Source organism: Phoxinus phoxinus, assembly GCF_949152265.1.
Source record: "Phoxinus phoxinus genome assembly, chromosome: 3".
NCBI classification, from domain to species: Eukaryota; Metazoa; Chordata; class Actinopteri; order Cypriniformes; family Leuciscidae; genus Phoxinus; species Phoxinus phoxinus.
Window position 1 is genome coordinate 14667195 of NC_136878.1, and position 26754 is coordinate 14693948.

At 37.9% G+C, this 26754-nt stretch overlaps 2 protein-coding genes across 7 annotated transcripts in view; both read right to left on the bottom strand.

The window, feature by feature from the left end:
* Positions 1 to 183: 183 nt before the first annotated feature.
* Positions 184 to 19818, bottom strand: rasl10a (RAS-like, family 10, member A). The gene is made up of 3 exons (XM_079608659.1): positions 18531 to 19818; positions 4771 to 4895; positions 184 to 3050 (listed from the first exon to the last, which is right to left on the bottom strand). Exons 1-3 carry the CDS (start codon positions 18744 to 18746, stop codon positions 2780 to 2782), a joined length of 612 nt encoding a protein of 203 aa, XP_079464785.1. The 5' UTR covers positions 18747 to 19818; the 3' UTR covers positions 184 to 2779.
* A 1252-nt stretch (positions 19819 to 21070) lies between these two features.
* The window catches only part of ap1b1 (adaptor related protein complex 1 subunit beta 1), a 37044-nt gene continuing 31360 nt past the window's right edge, over positions 21071 to 26754 (bottom strand). For all 6 annotated transcript variants that reach the window (XM_079605763.1, XM_079605760.1, XM_079605764.1 and 3 more), the window contains one exon: positions 21071 to 22571. In XM_079605763.1, the coding sequence (XP_079461889.1) occupies positions 22497 to 22571 (75 nt within the window). In that variant the 3' untranslated portion in view covers positions 21071 to 22496. The remainder of the gene's footprint in view (positions 22572 to 26754) is intronic.

Consider the following 26754-nt stretch of genomic DNA (forward strand, 5'->3'; position numbering starts at 1 on the left):
ACAGATTTGTTTTATTAATAGAAAATGAACTAGTAGCTAGCTTCAATCATATGATGTTTTGGGATCTCACCAGTTGATGTCGCCACCGAGCTTCAAATGTGGTACAAGCACTTAGATTGGGATATCAGACACAAGTGATGTATAAAATATTCAACATAAGAGGAGAATAGCTCAGACGTCGTTTGAAAGGGTTTATTAAATTTTCATTGATGAAACATTACAACTACTAAAAAGACAACAATTGTTTCCATATTAGAAAAAGCAGGTAGCCCTTTAAAATCTAAAACAAATTGACATAAAAAACAAAATCAGACAGTCCTATACCAAGAGAATCCATATTCAGCATGTCTGAAAGTTCAGTCAAAAGCCTTTAACATTACTAGCACAGGACACATTCCACAAGAACATGACATCTGCTACATGTTGTCTAGTCCTCAGTCCACAACCATAACACTGTGTGGCATGCAAATGTATGAGCCCCTCTCTGCTGTTCTAGAACACTGACTGACAGCATCTCCATCACTTACACTTAAACTACATGCTAAGCTTCACACTAACATTATACAAAAAAGACAAAAACGATGCTCAAGTTCTGTTACAAAGATCTGCTTGCACTCACTCATGTAGGTACATACAGTAGGCTATACTGTACGTCAGTGCAATTTACCCCTGAATGATTTAGGTTTTGCCAATTAAAGCATGCAGCTCCATTGAACAGAAAACAGATTTTTTATGATAAAAAAGTCTGAAGGATGACCAAAGTTCCTAACTTATTTATGTTTCCATCTGCTGACAGAAGTTCTCAGCTCTTTTAAGTCATGTTAAGATGTGTACAAGTGCATAGATGGCTGTCAGAGCTGCATTTGCGAGGAACGAGGGATTGTTCTCCTGTGCACGCTCTGTCTGGTATGAAAATATGTCTTAGGAAAATAGGAAAGCATTCGGGGACCATCAATTTTCCTCATTCTAAACCTCCGCCACCCGTGCGCCAAAGCTCCACCGTTTATTACCTCAGAACAGAATATAGGTGTAGCAGTGCGACAGCTCCATCTCTGAATCAACACTTCCACACAGCCAACCAATCATTCGAGCCGACTATCAGTACATGTCCAGAGCTCAGGGCAAACGCTATGTTCTCTACGCTAGAAGAGTGTAGCATATAAACTAGCCCCCCCCCCAAAAAAACCTGAATCTCATTGCAGACACTGAACCACTTTAACTTTAACGTATTCTGCATTCAGAAATACTCCAGAGAGGATGTGGATTGTGCCGTACAGACTGCAGTCCACTGCAGTAAAAGACGTAAGCCTCCTCTGCATCTTGGTTCAGCAGAAATCTTCAGGTTTAGGGAAGCCCCAGAGGATCTGTTAGCTTTATCATCACTTCTCACAGCTTTTCGAGTGCCAGTGTACATGCTTGCTGAAATCTGTACATAACACCTCACTATCCTGCCAGAGGAAGACTTTATTTTGTGCCTCATTTCTTCAATGATCTATATTTAGGAGGTAGGATGTTTGCCATTGTTACTAGATTTGACAGGGCATATGCGAGTAAATTATAATGCAGTTAATATATAGTATGTTTTGGCATATACCTAATCATTGGGCTTCAGAGGAAGTGTTTTGATGTTCACATAAGGCTAAAAAGTGTTAAGTTATTGACTACTAAGGCCTTCACAAATCCACACTCGGGTAGATTGTGAACCCACAGAAGAACTTCATTGCCGTTGTTACATCTGTCGGGTTGAAATAGCTCAGCGTGATTTAAGGAAGTCCAGGATCGCAGACAAAGATCTGCAGGCCTTGTTCAAATATCAACCATGGGACAAAACACTGAACTGGAGTGGTGTGCATGGAAGGACAGCTCATCAGAGAGAATTTAAACTAAAATTTAAACTAAAAGAAAGCCGTTCCAACACCAACCACACAATACGAATATTATAGACACTTCTGCCGGGTCTTTGTAAGGTGGACCAGTGAATTACTACACAGGGAATGTGAGAATAGTGAGGTGTTTGTCTGTGAGGTGCAGCAAGGTTAGTCAGGTTTATGAAGTGAAATGTTGTGTGCAGCTCTTTTAATATTAATGTCCTGAAGCAGTTTTGCAAAAGAGAAATTAGCCAATGAGGAGTATGGCAGGGAATTTTTCGGTTGAAGTCATTGCTTCTGAATGTTAATCTAAGATGACCATGATACATAAGAACTTTATAAACATGTTTAAAAGGGTATATTTTCTCATTTGTTGCTGTTTTTAATTGGCACTGTAACTCCAGATAATTCCAAAGGGTTCTCAAACTTTCACTCATCATTGTTCCCAAACCCAAAGTATGTTCAATCCCTTCATAAACGCTGTCTCCAAGCAACATTTAAAAACTGTCACTCTGGAACACGCAGCATCTGAATCTAAAATCAAAGCAGGAAGGGGAAATTAATTATACTCGGTTTGAGACCAATGCAATATCTCACTCTCATCCTGACAGACTTTGGTAAGATGAAAAACCCTTTATCTGCTTCCTTTTGTCTGTTTGTTAGAGTACGCTGGAGAAAAGTGAAATCAGTAGTATCCATCAGATGAATGCATCAGTTACAGAGGCCCCTAGGTGGTAGTATTCCAGCCGTTTCGATTGACAGTTTATCACCAAAGCTCCATCCTCGTGGTTCAGCAAAGTTGACTTTAAGTGTACTGACTTAGGACCAGTTTAAATCAGAAAACAGGGAAAATCTGAAAACACGAACTGGTCCTAAATAAGCATAAATAAAAAAAAAAGGCTACATATCTGTCACATGACATTACAGCGGTTCCTCTGCAATGCCCCCTGGAGACGGATAGAGGTGTGGTTTGGGCGCAGTCCTCGCGCCACGGCTATTCCCAGGAGTTCTTTAAAGAGCAGAAGCACATGCCAGTTATACTTGGCGGAGCACTCGACATAACCGCACTTCCAGGTCTTCTTCACCAGTACAGACACGGCCCTGCGCTGGGTGAACCGCTGCCGCTGAAGGTCCCGCTTACTGCCAACCACCAGGATGGGCACCTCACTACTGCTGCCCACTCTTACGGAAAGACGGAAGAAGAGACAGAGAGGTGGGAAGAGCAATAGAAAAAAAGAGGGAATTATCAAGTAAAGCAAACCGACCACATGAGTATTGATCCATTTCTTACATGATATTTATGTTGAACATAATATTTGTTCATGTTTGCACACTATCTTCAGCAAACATGCTCACACATTAATAGCCTCTCAGCTCCTTGTCACTCTTTAAAAAAAAAAAAGGCACAGAGCTCATAACGTGTGCTGGAGAATGCGTGATGATGCGTGTCCTTTCTCGCTTGACTGCTTGAAGGTCACACTCACACATAATGGAGAATGAAAGCGTTTCATGTTCAGGGGGCTTCAAAGGCAAGCGTGTGTGCATTTTGTTCAATTGAAAAAAAAGTGTAATACATTTAATTGGCAATTCAATGGTTCACAAGGAGATCAAATGAAATTGAGAGGTTGTACTTTCTCATTTGCTTAGAACAAAATGATATATGAATAAATGTAGCCATTAAATAAATGTCTGGCCAATTAATATAGGCTTTGAGTATCTTTATATAATAACACATTATGGGACCATGGTGTACACAAATTGCGTATTTTAAATATTTAATACGTTTAATTTAACACATTAAGTTTAATCGAGGACCTAAGGCCATTCCATCTTATTAATTTTAATATTAAAACGAATACTATTACTGTTATTATTTCCGATTCTGCTCATTTCAGTTCCGTCAAATACTGAGGATTTCAATATTTGTGTAAAAATAGAGAGAAAGAAGAGAATGTGAGTAATATCAGCACAAAAGAAGTGAATAATCTGTCACAGACCAATCCCATTGTGCTTCATAAGTCTACACACCAATCCCCCATGCCCGTGTCTGGCTGCTTGTGTCATGTTTTTACACTGATTTATCCCCATCATACGGTTTATCTGTGCTTTCTCAGTATGACTCCCCTGTCTACACCCTCGCTATCTCTCAAACCTTTCAAGTCCATGTTTAGTCAGAGCACTTTTGAGAGATCTTCCACCTATATATATATATATATATATATATATATATATATATATATATATATATATATATATATATATATATATGAGAACCAATAACGGAATACAGTGATCATTAAAGATAACAAAAAATTATACAAATAACTTTTTTTTGCATTAAGAAATGTTTTCAAAGCAAACGCAGTGAGAACATGAAGCATTTGTAAAACAGAGGTATGATATTGTGGGCGAGGGAAAGTGTTAAGATGGCTGCATTTTCTGTCATTCATTCAGTTCACATAAGGCCTTCATGCAAATATATGATGCTGCACACAATTTATGGGCACAAGACCTGCATGTGTAAAAAGATTTTCTCACTGGCATCTATTATATTCTTATCAGCTGTAGTGAATGGTGACAGTGTCTATGCTCTGTAACTGTCACTCAACCATATTCTCAAATGTCACCTTATTATCTCAACATCAGCTGGGGAAACAAGGGCCAACTGTTATTAAAAACATCAAAACCAATCAGTGGTTTGTCACTGCAGCTGATACATTCACATTCATCTGTGCTGGTGTGCTACTAAGCGGAGTAAAACATGGTTTCGATGACCACAATTGGTCCCACTCTAACAATAACAGAAGGAATGTCTTTATATTGAATCTACTATAACATGACAATCATTCTCTATTATTCTTTGAAGTGGGTTATTTCAGTTTCCGAATGAGCTCTGTCGTACCTGTTATCCACAATTTGCTGCCGGATCATCTTGACATACTCAAAGCTCTCCACGCAGCAGATGTCATAGACCAGAATGTAGGCGTTAGCGCTGCGGACTCCTCTACACCGCGCATCCAACCACTCCTGATGGAAACAAACAGACAGACAAAAACACTTAATTAAACAGATGATGACTGATTGACTGCTGGGGGAAAAAAACAGTTAATTACTTTTTTATTTGCAATGTTAGGAGGCCAATGTAAAAATAACTTCCAATCAAATATAAAAAATTTTTTACCACATTGCACAATGCTGCATTTTGATTGCAGTTACATAGAAGCAAAAAAGGTATTGAGAGCACAACATGAGTGTGCGCCTATTGTCGTTTCTATCCTGGTGTGTTATAGTGGCCATTCTCATTAGTTCAATAGAGTGGGGGAGAACTGGTAAGGTTGCAGCCAATGAATAGTAATGATTTACCCACAGTAATTACATATCACCGCTGAATGAGGGACAGCTGAAAGAGGCAGCGAGCAAATTTCTTCAACCGTGACACACTGACCTCAGCTCCATTCTCCCTCTTTCCCCTCTTCTCAGGGAGCTCTTATGAAATGAACTGAATAGCAATTCCAATATTCATTTACACCATCAGATGTAGTACATCATGTCATATAGTGTATAAAGTAGCCCACTGAAGGCAAGCCTGTTGAGAACCCAAGTGCAGTTTATTTACAAAAACATGATCAAACAGAAAACAAAGAGATGGAGAGATGGAGAGATGGAGAGATGGAGAGATGGAGAGATGGAGAGATGGAGATTATGTTTATCAAACAGTGGTTACAGAAAACAATACTTGACAAGGACACATGGCAAACATGAGGGCTTAAATATACAAGGACTAATGACTAGACAAGGGACACCTGTGAACAATGAAACAATGACAACATGACACATCAGACAAGGGAACACATGGCAGGATCACATGACTAACAGGGAATCACATGACAAAGACATGAAACAGAACCAAACAAGACGTGACACATAGCATGACATTAAATATTGTATTTTTGATATATGATATTTTAATGATTTTAACATGATCTGCATTGGCGTGAATTTTTTGTGAATATTGTACAACAATAAATGTTCAACATCTTTTGTTTGACATTGATTATCTGTTCGTACAGTAGCGCCTCAACTACTGTAAGCCGCGGATTGTATGAGAGTCACACGTTATTAAAGTCCCCATGAAATGGATCATTATTTTTATTTTTTTTACTCTAATTATTCTTATTTTTAATGGAATATTGCATTGTTTATTATAAATGATTTATCCATATTATTTATAAAAAGTTAATGTGCCCATGTAATTGTTCATCAAAAAAAGTATTTCCTCTCCCCCTCACAACATCATCTCGTTTCTAACGTTGTCAACACCCTCTCATCTCCATTAACATGTCAATCACATGAGATCACATCAATCAGTAAACAAAAACAATCCAATCAATGGACTAAATCAAGTCTCAGCCTACTTTTTTTTTCTCAGAGAAGCAGTTTCACTCGGATATATATCACAATAGGGAAGAAAAGATGATCATAATTTCCATTTCACGCTGACTTTAAAGGACAAGTTCGGTATTTTACACTTAAAGCCCTGTTTTCAGATAGTTTCTGATGAAATAGAATGGTTAAGATTAAAATTTGGACACATGCTGCTGTCCCGAGAATTTCGCTGACATTTTTTGCACAAAAATCGCTGCAAAAGATGCTTTCCAACAGGTTTTATAGTAGTTTTTGTCCAACTCCATTGACTTGTACCTCACAGCACATCCAATACAAGTCAATGGAGTTGGACAAAAAGTACGATAAAACCTGTTGGAAAGCATCGTTTGCAGCGATTTTTGTGTGAGCATATCAGTGAACACCCCTGACCACTCGGTGAGTTTCACGTCTTTGTAAACAAAAGTTTAATTTGTTTTAGGAAGGATTGTTCCAGTGCACCTATGCAGCCATTGTGGAGGTGGAGGTGGGGGTGGGGGGGGGGGGGGGTCTCGGGACAGCAGCATGTGTCCAAATTTTTATCTTAACCGTTCTATTTCATCAGAAACGATCTGAAAACAGGGCTTTAAGTGTAAAATACCGAACTTGTCCTTTAAATACACTTGTCAATGCAAAACACTGTGATCGTAACCTAAGCTTCAAAAAGGACCAGACTTCATGCTGTCAAAAGTCACAAGACTAGCCACACAACATCCCTATATAAACCAAACTCTAAAGAATCAGTGATTGTACTGGATCAAGCTAGAATTTGGTGAAATTCCAGTAGATCCTTTAATTGCCATATTGATCTGCATTTGTGTGTGTGTGTGTGTGTGTGTGTGTGTGTGTTGGGGTTGAAACAGAAGAAAAATCGAGTGAGAGGGGGGAGTCAAATTGAAGCCATTCCTCACAAGCTGATCTTGCTTGTAAAGGAAATCGATGTCAGCTGTAGCAAAGACAGTGTTTGCGCATTCGTCTTGACAGGGGAATAATTACCTTCATCCTTTACCGATGTTAGAAAAGCAGAACACTGCTAATATTTTACACTCAGAGATGACCTCTCTGATGCTGCACTGAGATTCACACTCACTCATTAATGTAATAATGAAAGCAACCAGGCGTGCAGATAAACACACTGGCAAATCATTAAAGCGTAAACCGACAAGGGAGGAGGGATATTTCAATTGAAAATGAAAATTCCCCCATAATTTTCATTCGCCCTCATGTTAATCCAAAACTGAACCAAAAAATTATTTTGGAACACAAAATAAGGTGTAGACAATGATGGGTCAAAAACAGCATTTGGACCTCACTGACTTTCATTGTAGGGACTTTTCCCCCCCAAAAAAACAGTAAATCATGACAGAATTTTCACTTTTCAGCAAACAATCACTTTCGCATTCTTATCACACTCTCCACCTTCTGACTGATCTTTTATAAAACCAAAAATATAGGAAGGGAGATAATGTGTGTCTTTAGCTTTAGCCAGATGCTGAATAAGAAGTCTCTATCCCCCCATTTCTCTCTTGCTCTTTCCATCTTTTTCAATTTCATGCATATCAAAAGTATATGCCTTACCCTCCGTCTCCACTGGGAAATCTGACAGTTCTCAGACCTTATTAAGCACCAACTCAACATTCTAAGAGATTTCATGGAGTTCTAGCTCAGTGATCATTGGTAGATTGAAGCAATTATCTACACCGGTTTTGGGTATTAACTATGGAGCTAGAGCGCAAGACCAATTCCTGTCAATTAAACATGAGCCTTAAAGCTTCCGGTCTTTTCCGTGGAGCACTGTTCTGACATAAACGCTCCCTCAGTGTGCCTGTTAGATGTTTCGGATGCGCTGCCATCCCTGTGAAAGCTAAAAATAGAAGCTTGTATCTCTCTCCTTGTCAAGCCACAGTGCCGTTCTTCCCTGTGAGTGTGAGTTAGAGAGAGGACACATTTAAATTCACTTTCATCATGATTCAGCATTCTCCTCTGGGCAAGGAAGGTATCTTTAAGGAAAAAGATCTAGGACTTTGGAAGACGTCCAACAGAAATTGCTGAATGGGTAACTGTGCTGCTGAAAGCTGCCAAGTGGGTTCACGAAAACATGTGATCTGATCCGTGTGCGTGTTTGATGTTCACCTGAATGGACAGCTCGGAGAGATACTGTTGTTAGGCTAAAATAGGAGCAATAAATAAATAAAAAATATTTTTTTCTTTATATTTGATATATTTTTAAAATACAATTTTATTATATAAATAAAATCATATAAAAATGCAAAAATGTACATCTATCTTCTGTGGAAGTCTCAGAACCAAAAAATGTTTGTCCAATAATTGCATTCGGTCCGAAGGATTCCTTACCTGCCTGTCAACCTATGTATTTGCATATCTCCGCGCACCTGCTCGCGCAGACATCACGCATCATCAGCACGTTCCTGAAGCCTACGCAGAGTTGCAGACAGGCAGTCACTGAGCGCCACAAACAAACAGCAGCAGCCTTTTACAGTTCCCTTCTGAACCAAACCAACAAGCTTATGTCCATTCACACCATGTCGTAACTACCAGTGATGCGCGGGTTTATCCAAAATGAGCGGGTGCCTGCGGTCAACCCGCGGTTACCCGCCGTTACGAGTCATCCAAAAATATTTTTAATGATATTCGGGTCGCGGTCGGTCGGGTTGTTTGAAACAAAGATGCCAATTAAACCTTTGTAATTTATATAGTACTAGACACAATGTTCTATGAAATACATAGGTCTACACTTTATTGGCTGAATAACTGGCGCGAGGATGACGCACGAGCTCAGTCAGCAGATGAAAGTGGGAAATCCTTATTTACCTTTTGAATGTTAAGCGCGTTATTAACTTTTGAATAAAAGCTGACGCGGGACAAAATGCCCGATTTCCCAACACGTTGAACTGAGCAATGCCATTGTGCCATTTTAATAGGCTACTTTTAAACGCATATAGCTCATGTCAGTTTTATGTATTTGCTGAGAGGGGGCGGGATTTTTGTTGGGAAAGTCCGGGGAGAGACGCACACGTCGATTAGACTGGATAAACACATGCAGCATCTTAATTGTTAAGAAAATGAAACGAAATAAATTAATAAATCAAGCCTTTATTACAAAACACTAGGCGATATCATACAGCATTCAGAAAAATGTGTACCCCTAGTTCCTCCGTCTATGGCGCAATGACACTACAATGAGCGTATACTAGCTACTTTAAAAAACGCGGGTCAGGAAGCGGGTCTGGTACAATATTTTCTTTCTTTTTTTTTGCGGTCCGAGTTGCGGGCGGGTTTGTTGAAAACGTTGGTCGGGTGCGGGTTGTTTATACATTGACCCGCGCATCACTGGTAACTACCATAATAAAAAAGATGGCAACCCGTGACGAGCTTTATCAACAGTATCAATAAATCTGCGTTATGTTATGTGCTTTGAGACATGAGGTAATTTAATGGCGTCTCTCGTGGCGCTTTGCAGAATCTGCTCTGGCTGTGTTTTGGAGGAGACGTGGCTTTGGAGACGCTCTGAAGGGAGGGTGGGATCTTATGCTTTTGAAGCTAGCTTGCTATTGCTAGCCTCTCCAAATTTGCCTACCCTACCTTTAATACAGTTTAAATCAAGGAGACTAAAATTAGCTTTTTTTTTTAACCTAAGCATAAGCATTGGTTTTCTCACCTAATATTGAATCTTTCTTTCTAAGCCACCTGTTTATTCGTGACTGAAGGCAAAACAAATACTTTCAGCACAGCATTAATTTATATATGAAACAGTCATGTGCCAAATGTGGAAGTAAAAAAGAATCAAGAAAAGCACTTTATGTCTCAGTTAAATCATTACATGCCACATCATTACGCATCATCTTTATTTGGGACTCAGTCCCATGGTAATGGATGGTATAATTACTGAATTATATTTCTTAATTTTATGCTGAGGTGTACAGCTAGATTTATTGTTTTGGCTTCTTTTTTTACTACTCGCTGACACTGTGATGTATGACTATGCATCCTAAATTAGAGATTACACTTTTCAGGCGTGACGAAAATAATGAGAACATCTGTCCTTGAGACAACCCAGTGCTGAATTGCATTCGTTTTAAAGCCATGCATTTAAAATTGACTCAAAAGCTTGAGAAATCTCACTCTAGCAGGAATATTCCATGATATTCCAAGATTCTATTTCTGTTGAAAGAGGGCTTAAAAAGTTGTTAAAGCTGTGGGTGAGTGGCTGCATGTATATATTTTGTATGAATCTAAACTGGTTACACTTTTGCAGTTCAAACATCTATAAGAATGATATAGATTTATTAGATCATTGTTTAAGAAACAAAATGATCTTTCTCATCACAAATCAATCACCCTTATCAAAGGATTGAAATAGACAGTGTAGTTGAGAGAAGAAAAAGCGAGAACCATAGAATAAAAGGAAGAGAATGGAATGAAGAGTCAATGTTAATAAAGAGTATTCCCAAAATGAGAGTTGGCAGTGTCAATTTCAAAGCCACTAAGTGACAACCCAGAGCTAAATGAAACAAGACCCTACGGCCATTGAGAATCAGTCGTGTCAGAGCACGGAGCAGGAAACACAAAATCCAAAGTTAATATTCCTAAACTCCACTGGCTAAAAGAGCAACCAAAATCCCCAAGGCGCATTAAACACATTATGTCCTCAGCTAGTGGTGACGAGTAACAGAGTCCAGGAGGAAGTGCATGGCTCTGGGCAAAATGAATTCTATCACATTCTGAGGACCATTACATGATCATGCAAGTGCTGCAGACATGGGGGAATGTGTCACTGAGCTCCCTGTTGTCATTATTCACAGAGAACTAGAGCATTAATAGGAAATCCTGAATCATGCTTTTGATCTGATCCATCTGCCATGGCATCATGTGAACAAACTGTGACATTCACTAACCAAAGTTGCCAAGCAGTCAAAAATTATTATTCACAGTTGTCTATACAATGAATCTCAGCAGATCTGTGTGAAACTATTGCACATTGCATTGGAGTACAGAGATTTAGAGTACAGGACATATTTAGCTGAGCCATGATGCATTGGGAGATTTTAGCACTGAATATGCCAGGGGATAATCCACAGCTTGGTGTGCATTACATGATTTTTATGCACAATGTGGAGGCAAAGAACCACTCAACATAAAGCAGAGGTTTCTGTTTCTTTGTGCACAGCGCAATCTCCCATCTCTCTGTGCGATTGATGTGTGTGTGTGTGTGTGTGTGTGTGTGTGTGTGTGTGTGTGTGTGTGTGTGTGTGTGTGTGTGTATGTGTGCTTCAATGAAAGCAGTGCATTAAAGGGCACCTATTATGGAATTTTGAAATTTACCTTTCATGTAGTGTGTAACATAGATCTAAGTGAACAAAAACATCCTGCAAAGTTTGAAATATGAAAGTGCACCGTATATAAAGTTATTGTCTTTCAAAAGTGAGAGTCGACTCTGAGTCATTTTTATGAATCGTTAGAAGACCGAAGCTTTTTCTCTGACTAGATGACGTCAACTTGTCAAGTTATTTGAATAAGAAACGCCCACTCATTGCGCTCCAAGGCCAGGGAAAATATCATGGCGACGAGACGGTGTTCTGAAGTGCGACTCAAAAGCCAACTTTTTTCATCTGCCCAAGGAGGAGCATTTGAAGACTAAGTGGCTACAATTCATATATACAACTATACCACAGAAGTATAGTCCGAGCCTTGTGCTTTGTTCGCGCCATTTTGAAGACGATTGCTTTTTAAATGCAATCAAACTTGGATTCGCGAGCCGGCTGATATTGAAGGAAGGTTCAGTTAAGTGTATTTGCATCAGCTTCCTCCTCCGTATCACAACCTGTAAGTGTTATTAATAATTGTTGCTTTTATGTTTTATGTAGCATGCTTAATAATTATTTTGTTTGTTGTGTAAGCACCGTTTAGCTTCTAGGTCTTCAATGACAATTGTATTGAGATATGTGAAGTGTTTGTCGTTTTTTTCGGAGTTGTCTTAAAGAATAGAATAATGGCCACAGAGGAAACAGACTTTCCTTGAAAATGACTTTGATAATAGCCATTGTTACCATAATTAAAGAGTTCTGAAGTATCAAAAAAAATATATATATACAAATATAAATTATATTACATATCATATTTTTGTGATTTATACAGTATGTTGCTTGCATAAAAAAATCTGAAAACACAACTATTTTTAAATAAATGGTCAGTCATGCTTTTTGTCTGCATAATGTTGTAGTAACAGTGAGTTGAGCTTTATAGTGCATCACTTTTAGGCCTGAAGCAAGCAGTTGGTTTTTATATATATTTTTAGGTGGCTAAAGAAATCAAAACTCTCTTAAAGTTTTTATTAGCATCTGGGTTTAAGCTATAACGTTACTTCACTTTTTGTGTCTATGAATTTGCTAGTGGTTAGAAAAATCGAAACTGACCTTTTGGGGGGTTTTCATCATAAATGTCCGCATATAACACTAGCACCTGTCACAAGAAGCCAGAAGCATTTTAATAAAGACGTATCAACACACACACACACACACTTTGTCCTTTCTGTGCTGCAGCCTGCCGTGCCTTTAAGAGAGCTAAATGATGTTAAGCTGCAGTGTGCTCCCGCTCAATTAGATTGCAGTGTCTTAACGTGCTCTGAGAACTGAAAGCAATGCCCAACTACCCAAAATCACACACACATATGCAGCACGTTCATGATTTTTAAATTCCATTTTGCTGACATGACATCAAAACCACTTACACTGATTCTGATTCCCTCCCTGGCACCATGTATAAGGATCAATCCCTTGTTTATAAAAATATCTCCAGTTTATAATAATATTTCTTTTTCATTGTGTTGTCACTGTTGTCAAAGCAATAAAGAACCTAGCAACAATCAACAGAATCACTTGTTGCCGGGGTGACCTTGGTGGTCTCTATCTTGAGTGGGTCTTCAAGCTGTGTGAAGTGGTCACGATGCAGGGAATTTACTCCACAGTACTTTCAGGGAAAATAAGGTGAAAAAAAACCCCTGACAAGTAGCATTTTGCATTCTGTAAACCTCACAGAATCTTTCAGACGATGACAAACCTAAAGGGAGACAGGCCTGGGGAAACACTAGACCTCTGCCAAAAGTGTGTCTGCATGTTCAGCGATTAGAATATAAAGCTTACAAAAACGATTAGCATAAACTGTAGCGCTAAGACCCAGAATCTGCCCTACCTACATTTTTGCGTCTTAAACGTCTTTTTGCCTCGTAAGCACATAAGTGAGATCAAATAAAAACTCTTAATGAATGTAAACAGTTGGGAGAAAATCTGATGCGTGTCAGATCCGTCCATTTGGTCTTAAAGTGAAAGTAGCGTAATAGCTGTCTTGTGTCATTCATATTAATTAAATAGCAAAATAAAATAAAATCTGATCTTGACTGAATGCCTTCGTTGGCTTTAATAGGAATAATATATATTTAATTTAAACATTATAGTATTTCGTACCTGAATACAACCTGAAAACGTTTATTTTATTTGTATATTTTTATCCTATTGATTTTATTAGTGCTATTGCTTGTAATTTGTTCATTTGTTCTTATTTTATTACTGACTGTAGTGTTCACTTGTCTTTATGTAACATTATTTAATTCAATAATAAAACATTTAATTAAAATACTATTTTTTATTTATATTAATTATTTGTGTTTGTTTGTTTGTTTGTGTGTGTGTGTGTGTGTGGCCGGGCAAGTAACCAGTAAACTAAGTTAAGCCCTGTGTGTTTATATATTGAGTCCCTTTGAGGACCTGCTCCTTTTTTTATAAAATAAAGTTTCAAAATCTATTAGAGGGGGAAAAAATACAATAAAGTTAAAACTCCGGCCCACCAGGAACAGGAATGTCACTTTGCCCACCTTACATCTCAAAGCTGGAGCCGGGCCTGCAAACCTAAAGGTAGTTTGAGATAATTTTGTTGAATTTGTGTCAGTCTTACTCTTAAAGTGCCCTATTGTGCTATTTTTAAAGGCTCATTTTGTTTTGGAGGTCTCCTAAAACAGGTTTACATGCATCAAAGTTCAAAAAACTAAATTTTCTCATAATATTCATTGCACATCACCACATTTTTCAATGATTATCAAATGACTTGACGGATGAATCAGTCTCTCTAAATCCCTCGTTTCCGTCAGCTAATCTGCTCTGATTGGTCAGATGGCCCAGTCTGTGTAAATGGTCTACCACTTACAGCGCATGTCGGAAACAAAACGTCCATTACAATAAACTTCAGCTCCGGCGTCCGGAGGCTTCCTACAGCTCAGCAATTGCACACTGTCAAAACAGTAACGATGGCGTCGATATCAATCCGATGAAACATTGGAAGAACAACACGAACCTCCATCGCAAGGACGACTTCAGCAGGACGTTTCTCAGTAATACACTACTCATTTTGTGGTCCATTATGAGATGTTGCATCTGTAATTCCTCACCATCAGCATTAACAATTGTATGTCCATCAACAAACAGATGTGTATATTTCTGATTTATTGCGGTGCACATGCAGGACCTGTATCAATAACGGTGCATATGATAGCCCAGCACTAACGTGAATGACCGAATGATGTAACAAACGTTTGTAAACACAAATCTTGCTCCATTCTTTACCTTTACTCAAAGTAGGAAGAACGACAGACAATCTACATTATTAGACAGTTGTAGGTAATGGTGGCCCATGCCTGCTTAGCAGAAGTATTTCAAAAAGACTTCACAAAAGTGCGTATTTTGTAACACCCGGTAGAAATTCACTGTAAAAAATTATCGTGATTTTAACGGTAAAAGACTGTGAAAAGCTGTTAATTGGTTAACAGAAAGTTTCCTTATTATATACGGTAAATAACTGTGATAGATCTAATGGTACATTTAATGTAATTTTACTGTAAAATACTGTTAAATTTACAGTTTTTGAAAGTGAAAAAGAACAACTCGTATAATTTACAGTGAAAAAACGTAAATTGACATTCCCACAATTCCCTGCGTGACACTTCACATTTGATGTATTTTTGTTGAAATAACGGTTTCTTCATAGTTTTATTCTAATCAGTTATGTACATTAGGGTTTTATGTTACATTTAATGTTGTTAAATTAATGTTTATTGCATTTTAAAAATTTCAGTTACCATGATGGTGTTTAATGTTTGTGGGAATGACACTGTGCAGCCAGCTTTTACAGAGAGCTGCTTGTGATGAGCTTTGATTGATCATGTGATGCCCTTCTCTGCTGTGATTGTTGGTTGTCAGTGTATTACAATGGTACAAAACAGATGATACTACTTCAATAGGTCGGTAAATTAACATTATATCAGATAATGAAACATGGTTTATTACTGTCAATTTTAAGTTAAGTCTGTAAAACCTAAAATGTTGCTACCATATTTATACGGTAAATTTCTGGCAACCACAGCTTTTTATTTATTTATTCATACTTACAGGTTGTGATTCTGAGGAGCAAGCTGGTCCAAATAAACTGGGTACTACTGACCCATCTTTCAAGAGCAAGCGTTTTGCGAATCCCACATTGAACTCCGAGATTTGATTTTGCCGTCAGTAAAATTACGTGTTTGAAGGCGGGACCAGTTGTTCGAGGGCTGACAATGTACAACATAGACATATGTAAATGTATTTTCTAGTGATGTACAACCGTCACACAGTGGGATTCGAATTACAAACGACTGGTATAGGCGGTTCAGAGTCGATTCTTTCTTTTGGGAGACAATAACTTTATTTATCGTGCACTTTCGACTTTACAACTTTGCAGAACATTTACATTCACAAACAGCTATATTACACACTGCATGAAAGGGAATGTTTAAATAACCGTAATTCAAAACCTAAAACGGTCGAAATTGAACTAGATCATATTCCTTGAAAAGGGCAGCATTCTGGATTTTTAGCAGTTTGCTCTGAAGAGACATGTCTTGCATGCAGAGTTTCTGACAGTATTAAGAATTGAGCGGCAATGATTTGTCTGGATTTGTAAGGATTTGTAGGATCTAGCATTGTAATACTCATGGTATTTAGCTATTTGACATAGTAGCACTACTTGGATTAATTGCATGCTTCAATTATTCTGATTTGTAAATCGCTTTGGATAAATCAAAACATCTTCCAAATGAATACGTTTAAATCTGATTGAAATGATGATAGCACAAATTAATTACATTTAACTTCTTAGCAGATGTCTTCTTCTAAAGATCTACCTTCCTGCGGAGTTTGTTGTCAGCTCCAATCATGCACACGTGAAACAGCTAATCAAGCCTAAAACATGAAAATTGCAATCAGTTGAGCAGGGTTACCCCCAGTGACAAAAGTAGATCTCCGAGAGAATTATTGAGCAAAACACTGCAAGTATTTCATGCTAAAGGTGACTGACAGAATAATATGTTGGTGGTTTCAACAGAAAACTCAAGTGATGCAAGGACACCTGAAGATGTATTGGTAAAATGACTAGCAAAATGTGATGTGTCTAGTTCTGACACTTAGCCTACTTAACAAAACTTATTATTTTGCCAATGTGGATTATTCCAAAACATTGGCAATTTGAGGATGTTCTAACAAGCATAATTGGATGGGTGCTTTAAATGCCAAGATTGTTATATAAAATAATAATAAGAGCAATAGTGTGTTTGTGACAGAGAGAGAAAGATGAGAGGGAGAGATGGGGGAGGACAGGAGGAGAGAGAGAAAAATATTTGCCAGAGGGAGGATACAGAAAATAAGCTTACAGATGCTCAGTTCAAGCCATGTCTCCATAGCAACTACTCTAAAATGAGATTTTTTTTCCTGAGGAAAGCCCTTCTCTCCTGAAGCAATACACTAACATTCCTCGGGAATCTCTGTCTATTTATGGATCTGTGAAAGATTCACTTCGATTTGATTAAAGTTTACAAGAACAAAGCAAGAACAAAAAAAATGTGTTCAAGGCTTGGAAAGTGTGATTTTGAATAATTGCATGCCAGAGACAGTTTATGGGTGCAAGGTCAAACTGGTGGATTAAGAATCAATTTCCCATTAAAAACAGGCTCCAGAACCTTTATAACACAAGACATAGGCTATTTCCATCACTAAAAATGTGATTTTACAAATTATTTAATAAAACTAAAGAGTTGTATTTATTATTATTTTTAATCACTTTTTTAGTGATGGAAATATGTGTGCCTAAAAACTTTCCCATATGTATACAAATAAATAAATAAATAAAAAATGAAGTGCGAGAACGAGTGACAGCAGACACGCGCTAATCGTTTGAGCTCAACCACGCAAATCACGTGACATGAATTGTAGGCCTACTCAGTAAAAAAAAAAAAACTTTTAGCAAAAAGTAACAGTGCTGGGTAGATTACTTACAAATTGTAGTCCGTTACTGATTCCAAATTACATGACAAAAATTGTAATTAGCAACATAATTACATTACACATTTTAGGTAATATAATCGGACTACTTTTTGATTACTTTTCGACCTAACTCATTTATCACGATGCACCATTTTGATATAAAAATACAAAGAGGAAGAAAATATATTCCATTCTTTGTTATCAACAACACGATGTGCATTAGGGCTAAATATTAGCCTAACTTACGTCAGGATGTAGGCTACTTTCTTGAGTTTACTGAAAATTTTATAATTAGACCTAAATAAATCATAAATATTTCACATTAAAATAAATTATTTTAATTTAATAAAAATTCCAATAATGACACGTGACATGACATCTTTTAAATGTGTTTCCAAAGACAGCAACATGGTTAAATGACAAATAATAATTGTGTTCGTCAGGAGTTGATTTATAGCTTGAATAAGTGGCATCTCAATATTCCATGTAATTATAGCCACATGACTAGTGTAGAACTATGGTATGAATGTGAAATTGCTAGAGTAAACCTTTTAATAAACGCATATGTGAAAAATATTTCAATAGATTTAACGAGACATGTAGGCTTAAATATAAAATGTATTAAATAGCCAACTTTAAAAAAATATGTTTTTGGGATGAAAAGATTGAATGACCTCATAATTTACGTTTAAAATCTATATTAGGCCTATAGCCATATTCAACAAGACAATATGTCACCTAGCTAAGTAATCTTATGTTTTATTATCTGTTGAATACATTAGCCCATGTGTGTTTATTCTACATTTTATGTGGTTTAATACTATAATTAATCACTTAATGCCATGTTTACGCATCCAGCACTTTGTACCAGTTAAGTTACCTGACTAGGGCTTGAAGGAAAGGAGGAAATTGGCGGGACATCCAAAATCTTCAGGTCGTACATAACACCGTTAAGAATGACCGAGGGTCTGTACACGTATCTCGTTTGGGTTGGATTGTAAGTCTCAGAGAAGTCATTGTAAATAAATTGACGGATGATAGAAGTTTTCCCGACTCCAGGCGCTCCGATGACGGCGATGCTCAGCGTCTCGACCATCCCGCGCGGATCAGGACTGCAGACGACGACTATCGATCAAGACACATGGAAAACTGCTCAACAAATCAAAACAAGTCATGTGAATTGTGAGCGTGCGTCTTTTTGTGTGTGCATACAGCACGAGAACACACTTCGTGGATGTTGAAATAAATAAGAGTTTGCTCACAGATCTACTGTCTTCTGGTAGCCTACATTTCGCTATCTCTTTTGGTGAAATACACCGTTGGCAGCATCCGTTATTGAATGGATCAACAAACCAACTTCAGTCACTGCGGCAGTTGCGCTGTCTTCTCTGCATTCCATGGGGGAACAGGCGTCCCTCAGCGCTCCACCGTATTCCCAGTATTCCCACACACCGCTCTGGAGCTCGAAAACGTCAACAGTATCCAACAGTATCGATTTGGCTGCTCACTGGATTATGTGTGCTCTTCGATCTCGAGGTTACCATTGACCCTTTCTCCTCGTAACCTCTCATACCTTCCCACATCATCTCAGCAGTGTGTGCTGCGCGAGCGCATGAGTGCTCGCTTGATCGTGAACCTCACCGCAAGCCAAATGCAGTCTGCGCAAATAGGTCCATCGTTAAGCTCCGTAAGATTGCAGCAGGTGGACTTTATCCGCACAGACCTCTCGTTGAAGCAACACTGAAGCATTCACCCTCCTGTGTTGTATACTAAGCGCTGATCCTCCGCGCGCACTCATGTGGTACAGGTTGGCGCGCGCGCATTCATTGCTTTTTTATTAGGCTTGCGCTAATGTTTCCTGGCTGTAAACAGCTCTAAAAGGTCCCTCGCGTGCCATATCCCGAATTGACTTGCATTGTTGGAGGAATACAAGGTGAAAATGTATTGTGTCTTTATATCTATCTCAAGCAGGAATAATGAGCAATTGTTTGTTTAGTAAACAATAAAAAGTACTGATATTCAGCACAATATCTAAACCGCACCTTAAGCCACGATGAAGAGAGAATCTGAGTTTCTCAAATTCGCACGACACAACTCCACTTCCACTCGGGAGAGGAAATGCAGGAACTTAAGACACAGTAAGTATAGAGTTGTGATTAACTTTCTGCAAATCTGCTTTGTCATCTGCAGGAATATATTCACACGGTCTCTCTAATCCGGATGAGGAGCTTTTGGGTAGAAGTTGAGTATCAAAATAGCATGGGCTGTAATAATCTAATGATATCTGGATTACTAACTGGAATGCATTCACCCATTAGTCCAATTTGATTTACACAAGAACGATTAATGGGTTTTTCTCTCCTAGTCCATATTTTAATGACGTTTTCCCCTTTTCTGTTCAGGCTTCAAGCCATCATTAAACCTGATACATGAAGGCAAATCCATTGACATTAGAGGGAGCAAATTCTCAATATGCACACAATGCAACAGTAGCCTAATATCAATTTAACATCAGTCATGAATCCTATAACATCTAAATAGTGTCCGATTGCCAGGCTAGAGGCTGAGTTCATTTGTATAAGCAATAGATAACATACCAAAAATGTCTTCGTTGCTTAGATTGCTTGCCATCCGCTTAAAATTGCACTTCAGGCTTGGTTTATGATTGCACTTCCACTGAATTATATGGTTGGATACACATGAGGCCCCCCAGCTCCTATATGACTACATTGCACTAATTTCATCACTAGGCTAGTCAACACAAAGAGGAAATTGTGCTTAAACATGAGTTTAACAAGGGTTAAAACCGGACTGAATGAAAGGGATATTTGTTCATGCCAATCAAATGTTCGAAAAAGAATAGAACAGGGAGAAAAACATAACAGAAATAAGCACTACAGAACTACACTACAACCAATTATTATGAGTAATTACCAACTATGGAGTTGTTTTAGTGAATAAATGGATGATACATGCCTGGAACACATAATAAACAAAATTTCCTGAAACCTTTTCAACCTCCACCTACTAACTTGACTTTAGATTAGATAAGATGTGAGCTTGCTCCCCCCAGGATTTCACATTTACTTCTAAATTTTCCCTGAATATATAAAAATGTGATATTTTTAAATAGTTTGTAGCATGTTGCCCGTTTAACCTATTTGAATAGTATTTCCAGAGATTATTAATGAATAAAACAAAGTTTGTTAGGACTATAACTGAAACAGTCAACAGTGGTTAGTACTCAAAGTATTAAATATGAAGAATTGCATAAACTTTTGCGAATAGATTACACATTTTTGAAGGATTTACAGCCAAGTTATTAAGGGTTTAAGAGTTTCAAGAATGGTCATAATTCACATTTTATTTATTTATTTTTACCTTAAAACCAGGCTGGAATAATTACACTTTTAATCAATGGGTTATATACTTTTTAATTTCCATAACAGATGATGCATTTATGACAGAATCCAACAGAAAGTAAAGCAAATTTCTTTGCTGAAAATCTCATCGTCACCCTATGACTAAACCTACAGAATAAAACACACATACATAAAGAATCAACAAACAAACTATGATTAAAAGAAAAACAATAATCAATATTATTTGGGAACTTCGAAGTGTACACACACAGCATTATGTGTGTCAGATCAGCAGTGTTTCGTCTGGCGGTATGTATTTTACATTGAGCTTGAGAGAGGTCTGATCACCCTTGCTAATGTGGTTTTAAAAAACAAAATGAAACATCAAATGGGCGTAGAGGTTTAACCACAACTTCATGTCCCATAAAGAATGAGAAAATAAACATGTTTGACGAACAAGAAGCTTTGCAAAGCAGGAGACTTCAGATGCATTGCGTTCAGTGTGATAAGAGATATTCATACTGTAAAGTAATCGTTTTCTGCAGATTCAGCAGTTTATCCTGCTTGCAACAAAACGCACGCACACACACTGAATTGACAAGCCCCCGAATATGTAGGCATGTACACAGACACAAACGTGGGAATGAGGAAGGACAGGGAAGATGAGGAAGAAGAGGGAACAAAACATGCAGAATGTTACATCTCCAAATCACACACACAAACTGGTACACAGAACACAAAAGACAGAAAATAAACCCAGCTTAATAACAAAAAAACGACTGCGATCTTAGTCACAAAATACAGACATAATCTGAAGACCAAAAAAACAAAAAAAAGTTTACTCAGCATTTGTGTAGTGCTTCTGGATAAACACATCATTCCCTTAAAAGAAATTGTGTGAGATCTTAATTACGGGAGAGGAGCTTTACTAAAACAGAAGTAAATAAATAAATCAATATTTGAACCTCAGTGACTCACACAAACCAAGCGACCCATCGTCTGATTATGAAGACTAAATTAAAAACAGCAATGTTGAAAGGTTTCTCTCAACTGTAGTAAACATACCCTTCCTACCACTGGATGACGATGAATGACGAATACAGGCTGCTCTAAAACTCGGAGATCTTCTGCCCTCCATGAGGGGAAAAAACAAGCCGCCATCATGTAGTACAGGAAATGAAATAAGCTGAAAAGAACACCTGCACATGTGTCGAATAAAGATGATATCTTTATATTTTGTGTGTCACATTTTAGAGAGTGATTTTACGACTAAAGGATGGAAACAGGAGGGACAAAGAAGGGTATTGGGAATGGACAAAATAATGAAGAAAAATTCCTTGGGATTCAGTCAATGCTAAAAGCACAGTCTGAGGGAAATGCAAGACAGTGGGGGGTTCTTTCTCTGACTGGTCCAATCAAGTTTTGAGTTTTCAGTCACCCAAACGATGCCCAGGACCTGCGGTTTCCTCTTGGTTCCCTCCATTTCAGTTCTTCAGCACCATCTCATAGCACTGGTACACAAACTGACAGACCTCTGGCGCTCTGCACTTTATCGACAGCTGAGGAAAGAGACGGAGAGATTCAAATAAATGAAAGACACATTAGCAAGTATCAAACATTGATCTAAATTTCGTACAAATGTTAAGATATGAAGATTTGAGTGCATGCTAGGAAGATTTAAACATTTCAAAGTGAAGAAAAAGAAGGTGAAAGAAACTAGGAAACACTGATGCTGAAAGCCTGCCAACACACTTTTACAAAATAAATCTTTCAATGTGCGAAGAGCAACTACACAAACATTGCCACATAGGCCAAAACAAGCTTCAACTTTACAACTGACACTTCCAATTTGCCTTATTACTAGCTGAAGAAAAAGTGAATTTGAGACGTTAGTTTAAAGTCTGAAAGCACATCAGTACTCCACCTCTCTTAAACCTAAAATATATGCTTGCACCAAGTATATATATAAATAAAGTTACACTATAATTTAAAAGTATGGGATCATTAAGATTTTTTTTTTATATTCAAGTATGCAATAAATCGACATTGACAGTAAAGATATTTATAATGTTACAAAAGATTTCCATTTCAAATAAGTGATGTTCTTTTAAACTTTCTATCCATCAAAGAATCCTGGTATCAGAGTAACTGTTTATAATATTAATAATAAATGTATTTTGAGCACCAAATCAGCATACAATATTAGGATCCATTCACACAGAATGCATTGATTTTATTTGTATTAATTATGATAAAAAACAAAAACTTTTGAATGGTTTAGAATGATTCTGCTCTTACTCTTTTTAGAGAAACAACTGAAACTAACCACTAATTCATAAACAAGCTGTGTTTACTTGGTGAGAGACGCATAAAAAGCCATTCCTCCTAAAGGGATCTCACATGGCACTAACAGAGTAATAGACAAACAAATGCAGACTCATTTCAGAGGAGCAAGTGTGCTTGGAGAGGTCGGCCTGAGTGGAGACCTTCATCTACTGTGACACCTGCTTCCTCCGTCAAGTGAGCGCCGCAGCCGACTCCAGGCTTCTCACAGACCAATCATACAGAGGACAATCAGAAAGCCGGTGGGTACAGCGCAATAGGACATCACAAGTGCGAAAGGGAAAGAGATGAGCGTGAGGGAGAGATCAATGGCACAATTTATCCCTCCCAAACTCAATAGTTCTCTCTGGGTTTCTATAAGATTACCATGCAGCTTTCCACAGGGCTTTTGGGATTGTGAGGCTTCAAAAAAAATATTTAAAAAATCCGTGCCTACATTAGACTCGTAACACCGTGCCCGCCAAGCATGATGCAACACATTTGTCTGTTTCTGTCCAAACACTTCACAGTTGATTTTATATAAACTGATTATACATACACATACTAAATTATATTATTCAAAAAACCTAAGGCTGCATTTATTTAATCAACAATGTAGTAAAAACGGTAATAGTGTGAATTATTAAAACAATATATTATAAATTATTCGTAATTTGGTTATGTTAGAGTGCAATTATACATTGAAGTACTGAGTAATAATTAACATAAATAATAAATAGATATTTATAAATATCTATGTATTTACTATAAGGTTTAGGTTGCATGTAATTATCATGCATCATTTAGTTATTACTATTATAATATGCAACAAGGACGCTGTAAATTAAAGTGTAACCTAAAACATTTTATTGCACGGCTCTGTGGAATACTTGATTCTGATTGGTCATTCGCGCCATTCAGCGGTGCGTTACTCACCGATAACAACCGGTAAAAACTGATAACAAGCTCTTCCGGGTAACTAAAGTCTGCGCTTTACGCTTGCTAGAAATGGGGAAGTTTTGCATTTGGTGAGCTAATGAAATATTAGCATAAAACTAATCAATATTTTGTGCACAATTATTTATGTCATCACAGACTCGCTCTCGTTTCATACAAACGCAGCTCTTGCTATTTTGTGACGATTGTTTTGTACACTGTGATGGATTATCTGATAAAAAACAGGTACGATTTTAAAACAATTTCTTCTCGAATCAATCTCTCTCATCTCCATAATTATTTATGTGGCGAAATACTGTAATAAGTGGCATGACTGTACCGTATCCCTTAAATATCCGTCCAGTTTGAACTTGCCGCTTGATAGCAACCGCTCTCTCTGCGTAAGGCTTTGCACTTAAAGACCTAATAGAATATGTTAACTCGTCAATATTGCGTGTCTAATTATTTACGTATGCGGCAAGTAGCCATGTAATAAGTGGGATAATGTACCTCCAGTCTGTTGGAATTGCAGAATAAACCCCTTCAGGGTGATGCAAACCCCTTCGCTTCGCGTATCCCTTACACAAATGTCTTTACTGTCACTTCCAATTCATTTAATGCATCCTTGCCAAATAGAAGAACTAATTTGAATCTGAATGAATTTCTCAATTTTTGCTAATCTTCTAAAATGTTACATTTATAGTAAAATAAAATGAAAATGCAATATACTATACATAGATATATAAAAATATAAATCAATGTGCTCATTAGAGATCAACACCTCACCAGCAAGATTTAAACAGACATCTAAACTAGCTGAATGAATAAACTGAAAACACCAAGGAATTAGTGGGCATGTCCTTATCAATCAAACCCCAGTCTACTTCACTTCAAGCTTCCATTAGTTCTGCCAGATTTTGGAGGATCTTAGCTCCACTCAGAATGTAGTGAGTGCGCACATAGACACAGTGATGACATTGGCGCTGACTTGCTCTGTGGCATCAGCTTCCTGTATGCAGAGGCGTTTTATTAACAGTTGCATTGTTCTATAATTTGACTCAAGAGATGAAGTGAGAGAAAAAAGAAAGAAAGAGTGATACTGCACAGGTGGGTGGTGGGCATGAACCACAGAAAGGAGGAAGAACGGATGGTGTGACTCGAAGTCTTGGAGATATAGCAGCGGGTTGCGACAATAGGGAAGAATGTAATCAAGGCGCAAATGAAAACAGATGAGATGGTGGGATGACAGGAAGAGTGGAAGCAGCGGGGTGCTACACGGAGGTCTGTGGAGGAATGCTTTAACAGATCCCTGCCATTAGATGCTTGCCGCGTGTAAAGGGGAACCGGGCCGTGCCATTGGACGCCTGGTTGCCATAGGGACCAAGAACAGTGACAAATTGTAGAGCTTTGTAACTAATGGAAACATTGCTAGATATTTAGAAAACACAACATCTCACAACAGTATAGATACATGGCCACATTTTTCTGTCCTTTCAGACAAATATTGTTTATGTGCCACATCGGCCAGGAACAAAACAACCATGATTCATGGACTGTGTGTGTCTGAGCTGTGAGTAACAGTTCTGCCTTTAAAGTGGCTGCTAGAATGTGAGGCGAGAGCAGGAAGATTAGCAGACGCATACAGATGTGTTGTGTGTGTCAGAAATCTCTTCTTGTACAGTTAATATCTTGTGGTTCAAATGGGTCAGACAGATTTAACAACGAATTTAGCAAGTTTATTCAATGAAAGGTTTATTAGAATGTTTTGTAAGTTGTCTTGAACGATTCATTAAAAGAAGCGACTCAAAAGAGTCATTTACTCGAGAATCGGACTACACTGGTTAAGCAATACATTTGTTTTTGCAAGCAACCACGAGAAGAACTAATACTCTGTCTTATCCCATCACATGTAATTCAGACTGGCAGCCCATAACTCCTATTTCTTTATATTAGTGGCAGTGTAGATTTAACAGCAGCAGAGTAGATTCAGCAGTGGTGGAGTGTTGCCGCTTAAAAGCGCTGAAGGAAACGCTGGTGTGTGAATGGGAGAGTGAGACTTATGCACATTAAAAGCACATGCCGTGAGTCGGTGGGTTCCCATTGAAGAGCAACTCTTTTGGTTAAGGCGATTCAATTAGATTTTTCCTGGAATGAAATCTGGAAGACAATTCTATGTACACAATCTCTGTGCCTTATAATGCCATGCTATTCTGTTATGACAAAAGGACTGGAAAGTATATGAATTTGAACAATTCTACAGTATTCCTCATACTGTGGTTTGCTTGATCATTCAAAACAGTTGCTCTTATAGGAGGTCACATGACTGTGATGTCCACTATTATCGACATGCTTCAGTGGACTTTATGGTTTTACTGGTGATCGTGGAACTAAAAGAAAGAGTCATGCTCATTTACAGGAAGCAAGGTGTAAAAGAGTGTAAAAGATAGTTGTTGAGTTTAAGTTAAGATTTCTGGGGGGAAAAAC

Excerpts from the sequence above, each read along its gene's own strand:
- rasl10a (XM_079608659.1), bottom strand. The coding sequence starts at position 18,746 with ATGGTCGAGACGCTGAGCATCGCCGTCATCGGAGCGCCTGGAGTCGGG. Across the intron at positions 4,896-18,530 it reads TTCCTTCAAGCCCTAGTCAG|GAGTGGTTGGATGCGCGGTG; the intron begins GTAACTTAACTG and ends TGTTTCCATCAG. Across the intron at positions 3,051-4,770 it reads CAGCAAATTGTGGATAACAG|AGTGGGCAGCAGTAGTGAGG; the intron begins GTACGACAGAGC and ends TCTTTCCGTAAG.